The sequence below is a fragment of the Maniola hyperantus genome, chromosome 10 (genome assembly GCF_902806685.2).
Source record: "Maniola hyperantus chromosome 10, iAphHyp1.2, whole genome shotgun sequence".
NCBI classification, from domain to species: domain Eukaryota; kingdom Metazoa; phylum Arthropoda; class Insecta; order Lepidoptera; family Nymphalidae; genus Maniola; species Maniola hyperantus.
In genome coordinates, this window is record NC_048545.1 from 11017479 (window position 1) to 11026238 (window position 8760).

General features: G+C 37.4%; 1 protein-coding gene and 1 pseudogene across 1 annotated transcript; one reads left to right on the plus strand and one right to left on the minus strand.

Moving 5' to 3' along the window:
- Positions 1 to 5232: 5232 nt before the first annotated feature.
- Positions 5233 to 7337, plus strand: LOC138402936 (uncharacterized). The gene is made up of 2 exons (XM_069501517.1): positions 5233 to 5517; positions 6569 to 7337. Exons 1-2 carry the CDS (start codon positions 5343 to 5345, stop codon positions 7306 to 7308), a joined length of 915 nt encoding a protein of 304 aa, XP_069357618.1. The 5' UTR covers positions 5233 to 5342; the 3' UTR covers positions 7309 to 7337.
- On the minus strand, positions 5890 to 7923 carry LOC117986124 (uncharacterized; annotated as a pseudogene).
- Positions 7924 to 8760: the final 837 nt, after the last annotated feature.

Here is an 8760-nt window from a genome sequence, read left to right on the forward strand (position 1 = left end):
GACTGATCTATCAACGCACAGCTCAAACTACTGGACGGATCGCGCTGAAATTTTTGCATGCAGACAGCTATTATGACGTAGGCATCCGCTAAGAAAGGATTTTTCAAAATTCAACCCCTAAAGGGGTAAAATATGAGTGTGAAGTTTGTATGAAAGTCTGTCAGTTTTGAAGTTAGAATCGCGAAATTTTGTAATTTACATTTATAGAAGAATCTTCATTCCGAACCGCTGGTAAAGTCTTGAATTATCATAAGTGGCACCATGCTGTCCTATATAAAATAAACTAGGTAATTTGATTTTGATTTTTTGAAGGCTCGTACAATTTGTTTATGGAAAGTTTAGACAAATTGCTAGATACGAGTCTGTACGTGTAGCGACACAATTTAAATACCGAAAGGAATGTACATCGACCTTTAGAAGGAGATAGCAGATTTGTAAAGCATTTCCTCTGTCGTTGAGACCGACAAAACGTCATATAGGTATGAATGACAGAGACAACGCTCTACAAAGCCAAAATCTCATTCTAAAGGTAGACGTACATTACTTTCTGCCGCGTACCGTAAGTAAATATTGGTGCGGGGTTTACGCACCTTTTGACACCTACAATAGCTCAACCGGTAAAGGAGTGGACTGTAAACCGAAAGGTCGACGGTTCAAACCCCGCCCGTTGCACTATTGTCGTACCTACTCCTAGTACAAGCTTGACGCTTAGTTGGAGTAAGGGGAATATTCTAGTCATTTAACATGGCTAATATTCTTTTTTTAAAATGTGCTTCGAAAATGGCAGGCTATGGGTTGGTCATAAGGTCCAAGTTACGTATGGAGTTTCAAAGCTTCATGTATATACGATGTATCATAACATTTGACTACCAGTCTTTGACATAGGATACCTACCAGTCAAGTAGTCAATTCTGCCGCTACCATTGTAAAAATGTCGTAAAATTGTTGTCTTTTGTTACTTAATACCACTTAAATTCACAAAGCATGACAGCAAATAGGTACTCCTAACTACATCTTAAGAATATAGTTTAGAACTTAGATAAGTACAAATGAATAGAGATAGCTTGCATCCCGAGGAAGGACGTAAGCTACTTTTTATCCCGGACAATCAAAGAGTTCCCAAGGGATTTTTAAAAAAACCTAGAACCATAGGGGAGGTTTGCCCAAAGTGGACATAACAGGAAAAGCGGTTATTTGTTATATTTCGGTTATTTGAAATAATAACTAGAATTGAATTAGGAATAGTATTAGAAATCACGTCATGCATTGCCAGACTCTTAGTATCGGAGCAACCTTAAAGTTTAACAATTTATGAATTTTAAGGGTGCCTGGCAGGGCGTTGCATCGATAGGATGATACCTACCTACTACTAAGTAGGTAACAAAAAAGTCAGTGATTTTCAGAATAAAACAAATCTGATTTATCAAATCAAATCGGAATCCATTTTGTCAAAGACCGCAAAATTATGAATAAAACTTTTCTAATATTGCCGCAAAGTAAAATGCAAATCCATATCGCAGAACAGATTCCAGAAATCCCACCCCAGACGTCGGTGTCGGCAGTCACAGTGAAATAAATCGTCTGAGTTCTTGTGGCGAACGTATCTTCACTTCCCCCTAGAGAGTCTTTGACAAGACTGTATTGTTCATCCTTAGAAATAAGATTTACACAGTAGACAATTTGTTTTAAAGATGCGTAGTACCATATATTAATATGTTAATATGTGCGTAATATCATGAAATTTTTCACGGGCCATTCGTTAAACTGATTTCGATGAAGTTTGGTATAGATATAGCTTGATCGAAAATCAACGAGTTCCACCGGGGGTTTTTAGAACCTAGATCCACGAGGACCAAGCGACATCATCTAGTATTATATAAACGAAGCTTCCTATTTATAAATAAGACTAGGTCAATATTGATGTAGGGCTGTGTCCTGACACAAAAAGTGAAAAAATGTTGTACATTTCCGAATACAAACACAAAGCAAACTATGTTCAAGGTACAAAGGCAATCTCACCTCAAAAGCTAACTAAAAATAAACCTTAACATTTCGTACTAAGGCATATTACATACAATCGGTCACTACGCTAGAGGTATGAAAAGCTCGGAAGTGCAAAAAGCGCTTATCATTTTCATTAAACTTTGTAAATTGTAATCGTTGAAGCATGCTCGAGCAATATGATTCAAACTATGATAAAATGCAATATACCTACAGGATGGTTATTTAAATGAGACAAGACTATTAGGCTATAGTCTCAATTGACAATTGAAGACTTATCACCTTGGTCGAAATTTGGTCGAGAGGACATTTGAAAATAATAGTCCGTACAAAATGACTTGTCAAATGGCATGTCAAAAGTATGGTTCACCTTTAAAATAAGAACTAAAATCTTTTTTTTAACATGATGGGCCGATTCTCTTGTACACAATCTCTAAACTAAACTAAAATGACACGTCTAAATCTATTGCTATCCCTTGACTACATTTAAGACGTAAAGTTAAAATGGCCCGTGAAAACTCATTTTTTACGCATTATACACGCGTTGTGTGACGTCCTGTTGTACTGTCACCATTTCTTTCGTGTATTATGCAGTGAACGATAAAGCATAGAAACCGCGTTTCTAACAATAGTCCTTTTAAAAATAGGTGCCACAATCTCACATTTGTTACACATGTACCTATGTAACTTCAAACAATGAAATTAGCGTAAATTGCAACAGGCTCACAGATTGTAGACTCGTGATTCGTTCTGTGTGTGATAGACCGTCAAAGTAACAGTTATAGAGTTACAACCGAGTTGAAGACGCCTGCGGTTTTAGCGTAAGTCATCGATGTATATTGTATAGCCCAAGCGTATACGGAGACGCATGCCGCGCAGCACAGCGCAGGGAATGCGCGACGCATTTCTGCACAAGCCTTATCTGTGCCTGTATAGGTACGCTCTTCTTTATAACGTATTGTACACAAAATACGGCGCTGTGCAAACTGTGTCGCCTGTGCGGCCTGCGTCTCCGTATACGCTTAGGCTTATGTCGAGAATCCTGAGGAATGCGGATTGTCTAGGCCAATAGAGGTGTACCATGTTTTTGCTTTGGACTATAGCATCTGTACTGAATAAGCGTCAAAATATCTCATCACATCATCGTTTTTATAGTAAAAGTTATTTAAGAAACCAATCAGTATGAGTAAAGATACTACCTATTATGTCGGTGTAGAGAGATAAGTTGATATCACAAGTAATAACCAGAACAAAGAATAGAGATGTTTTGTTGCGTCATAAAAACTAAGGGAACACAATAGCTAACGGAAAACGCTGTAAATTATACCTACATACTTTTACGAGGCCCGAAAATGAGTTTTGCTGTAAAATCAAAAGTAAAACATTTCCGGTTGATAGTCAGACATTTTTGTGCTGAGTAGGTACGTGCCTTTTGTACGCGGTCAAAGTCGTAGTACAGAATCCATACTAATATTATAAATGCGAAAGTGTGTCTGTCTGTCTATCTGCTAACCTTTCACGGTGCATCCATTCAACCGATTATGACGAAATTTGGTACAGCGATAGCTTGTATCCCGGACATAGGCTAGTTAAAGAGTTCCCACGGGATTTTAAAAACTTGAACCCACTCAGTAAAAAATCAATGTAGAACCAACCAATGTCAAATGAGCTCGGTGGCTAAAATTCGGTGTTAGACATTGAGTTAGTTACGTCATTAGACGTCATCTTGATTACATAATGTAACGCTTACTAAAACATTTATCATAACATACATTCTGTTGACTCATTGAATATTCACTAAGTAGGATTAGAATATGTTTGTTGCTAAACATGACGCGTTTACCAACATAATATTATCATTATTAATGATCCGTGTCTTAAACTAAATTAAGTACTTACACTTACCTGGTAGCCCAGTCAAAATAGACTTAGTATAGAGCTGAAATTGTACAAATGTTTGGAACACCATTATAAATGAAATGTGAAAAGTCCCCATCGATCTGACTTTTGCAAAAAAAAATTATTCAAGGTCAATGTTAAAGAAAGACATTTGCAAAGAAAATAAATAATCACAATAATATTATAAAGGCGAAAGTTTGTGTGTATGTGTGTATGGATTTGGCTGATATTTAGAATGGAGATCGGTTATACTATAAATTAACACATGCGACTTTCGGCTCCGAACACGCAACTCTTTCAGGAGTCATATTATGTGAGTTTTAAGCAATTAGTATATCGCTTGCTTTGACGTTGAAAAAAACATCCTGAGGAAACCTGTGCGCCTGAGAGTTCTCCAAAGGCATGTGAAGTATGCCAAGTCACATTTAGCCAGCGTGGTGGACTATGGCCTGTACCCTTCTCATTCTGAGAGGAAACCTGTGCTCGGCAGTGGACTTGGATTAAAAAAGATTGGCATATGCATTGGCATATCTATAGAAATAACTTTGGTATTTGTTGGTAAAATCCACACTTGAAAAATCACTTGTCGTAAGGGCATAGCGCTGTTCGGCTATTTGTTATACTTTTCTATTTTCCGTACAAAACAGGCTCCATGCGAATAGGTCGCATCAATCAAGCGTGAGAAATATCACTATAACATCCTTGCGCCTGTGATATCTGAATTTTCAGTCATGATTAATGTGGGAGATGGGAAAGGTTACTTTTTAGGGTTCCGTTAGGGTGCCAACGGGACCCAATTACTCCGTCCGTCCATTTGTCAGCGGGCTGTATCTCGTGAACCGTAATAGGTAGAGAGTTGAAATTTTCACAGAATGTGTATTTTCACAGTAGAAAGAATTTATATTGTCGCTATAACACCAAAATATTGTAAAAAAATTAAAATGTAGTGATTTTGGAAGTCGGTTTTTTTTATAATTTTTTTATGGATAAACTAGTAATCTAAATCCCGATTTTCACGTCTGTAACTTTAAAAACATAGGACTTGCATATAAACTTCCAACCCCTATTTACCCTACTTAGGGGTAGAATTTCGAAAAATCCTTAGAATACACCCTCCAAATTTCATGTCCCTAAGGCCGGGTTCCCACTACGCCGGACCGGCAGATCTGCCGCGCCGGTAAATCTGCCGGAAGAGCTAGTGGCTGTACAATTTATATGAAGCTATTCACATTATCCCGGGTCCGGCATTTTTGCCGAGCCCGGCATTTCTACCGAACGTTTTGTCACTACGAATTGCCGGTAGAACGACCGGGCCCGGAGTAATGTGAACGAGTTTGTGCCGGTATCTGTCCCCCGCTCGCCCTGCTCGTGCTCCCCTCGCCCCGCCCGTGTTCCACTCACGTCATTCGGCTCGCATGTTCTGGTAAAAGTAGACGTTTAGCATGGATATTCAAGCAGAAACTTTAATTACGCTTGTCCAAGAGAGACCTGTTCTGTGGGATAAGACCGAAGACGTTTATAAAGACAAAAACTTAAAGTTAGCAGCATGGCGTGAAGTATGTTTAATACTGAAACCAAACTTCGATGAACTGGATGAAAAAGAAAGAAAACAGTACGGTGAGTTTTTAATGTTTTATTGATAGAATGTAAATGCATTGATAAATTTTATTTTATAGCTGCTGCCTGCCACGGAACGGAACCAATATCTGAAACAAAATAATTAGTAAATGATGTCCGTATAGCGTTGGCATTAGGGCCACCTCGACTCGACACATTTCGATTCATGAGTGTAGTTTCTTGTTCTTGTCTATGTTCTATATTTTGGTAACTTTCAAAATTTAAACCATCTTTTTCTCTTACAAAATTATGTAAGACTGCACAAGCTTTAATTACTTGAATTGCTGTGTCTACGTTGAGATCTATAGCTCGATGGATTATTCGCCACTTATTTGCCAGAATACCAAAAGCGCACTCAACATACCTTCTTGCTCGACTTAGTCTATAGTTAAAAATCTTTTTATCAGTATTCAAATGTGTACCTCCATATGGACGTAGGAGATTAGGTGTTAAAGCAAAGCCTTCATCGCCAACAAGTATAAACGGTAATTCTTCGTGCAAGTTTTCATGAAGCGGTCTAGGCTTTGGTACATTTAAAGTACCATCATTGATCTTTTGCCAAAATGTACTATCCTTTAATATACTGGAATCGCATTCCTTGCCAAATGAGCCCACACTAATAAAAATAAATCGGTACTCTGAATCGACAACTGCCATTAATACAAAAGAATAATACTCCTTGTAATTAAAGAACATAGAACCACTCTTGGCTGGTTTCAAAATTCTGATATGTTTGCCATCTACTGCTCCAAGACAGTGAGGAAAGTTGGCTTTTCTTTCGAATCCTGAAGCGATGTCCTCCCATTCTCTCTCAGTATCAGGCAGCTTAAGGAAATCTGTCTTTAGGTTTTCCCAAATGACGTGGGTCATTTCTTTTATTAGTTTACTTATTGTCGAAACGCCTACTCTGTATGAGTAATGTATTTCTTTGAATGAACATCCTGAAGCTAAATATCTGAAAAAAAAAGTATTTTTTGTTAATACATTATTACTTTATACGTCACCAAGAAACAAATTGTATTGTTTTATGATATTTTTTTATTGATTTCAGGAAAACAGGTTTCAACTAAATGGAATAATATACGAGATTCGTGGCTTAAGACAGTAAAGAAACAAAAAGATGAGTCTAAATCTGGATCTTCGACCAAAAAGACACGAAATTATTTATATCACGAGCAATTAATGTTTTTGAAAAAAGTCTCCGAACCTCGACCACCACATGAGTCAGTTTCAAAAAAAGCAAGAACCGAGACTGAAGTAGGCATGAAATCAGATTTTCGTTCACCTTTAATTAAAGATAAAAAAAAAATTGATAATAAAGAGGTAAATGACAGGATGGTAAAGTTTTTGGACTCCAGAATAAACCCAGAAAAGGAAAACCATCATCTATCTTTCTTCAAAGGCATTATACCAATCTTGAACACTTTAACTATCGAAGAGACTTTAGAATTTCAAGCTAGCGTCATGACAATGTTGCAAAAAATTAAAAGTAGGAATTATGAGAGACCAAATTACGGACATTGGCGTGATTCATATAATCAGATAACCGGACCAGATCAGTATTCTGGATACTACACACATAATAGCGTCAATCAACAGCCAATACCTACGCAAGATCAACACTACCCTGGATACTCTACGCAATATAATAGTAGCAATCAACAGGCAACAACATCTATACCATCAACTTCATCTCAGACATCGAATCCGATTCCAGCTTCGCCATCAGCATCTAGTAATCGTTCCATACATTCCCAAGACTCAGATTACTTAGATTTTGAAGGGATTTAAGTTTGAGTACAAATAAATACTTAAATAATTGTTTGCATTTTTAATTCATAATGATTATCAAATACATACACCCTCACACACACACACACATTATATATATTCACATTCATGAAACAAACATACATAGCAAACATTCATTCATTCATACAGTCTTAAGTAGGTACCTACGTCAAAACTATTATTACGCAATCTAGTGCATAAAATAATCTTACCTTAGACATATGGCTAATCTTTGTTCTGGGCAAATACATTCTCTGAAACTTGTATCTCGTACTCTTATGTCTAGTCGTCCCAGTAAATCGTCAAAAGTGGTTGCTGTCATTCGAAAATAATTGAAGAACTTTGATTCGTCTCTTCTAAGTTCACCCATTAATGTTTCAAATGTTCCAAGTGAAAATCTTTCCCGTAAAATAGGGTGTACCCAATGTTTTCTTTTATTTTGCCTTCTATTAAGATACCACCACAACACAACAATTTCGTCGTCCATTGTGCGCGCAGGTCCAAATTCAACTGAGGACTGTCTGAATTTCTTCCGGGATCCGATGTAATGTGAACACTCTGTCCGGTGTCCGGTTTTCGGCAGATCTGCCGGTCCGGCGTAGTGGGAACCCGGCCTAAGACCAATGGTTTAATAGGCTGCGCGTTGATATATAAGTCGGTCAGTCAGTCAGTCAGGACTTCGTCTAATTTTTATACAGATGATTTGAATTTTGAACTTTGATACAACTTAGCGCTTGACTGCCATCTTACCTGATGTTAAGTCACGACGCAGTCTAAGATGGAAGCGGGCTAATTTAGAAAGGCTATGGCAGTTTCATTACCCACAACCCCCTGATTGGCGGTGATAATTTCTGAACATCAAATGGCCTGCTTGCTCGTTTGTTCGCTACTAATATAAAAAAAACCGGTCAAGTACGAGTCAAACTCGCACACGAAAGGTTCCGCACTATCGTACAAGTAATTTCAAACCAGTAGGTATAATAAAAATTTGCAAGTTAACGATGGACAGCGCTATCTTGATAATTGATTTACTTAGTTAAATTATTTCATCGGGAATACAAAAATCGTTTTTGTGATATAACTATAAATTCACGGCTTTCGGATTTTTTCCTTTACATGTGCTTTAAGAGACCTACCCGCCAAATTTCATGATTCTAGATCAACGGGAAGTACCCTTTAGGTTATCTTGACAGACACGATAGACAGACAGACAGATAACAAAGTGATCATTTAAGGCGTCCTTTTTCCTTTTCAGCTACGAAACCCTAAAAAATGTTATACCTACTAATTCAGAAGGTTCTAATATTAAATCTAGCTATTTATTTTAGTATTTATATTAGGTATATACCTATTCAGTGAGCTGGAACACAAGCTATTAAAACATTCTCGATGTCCAGTTTACGAAACAAATTCAACTAGCGTTCCTAAGAACCGTCGTTCTTGGATTTATCG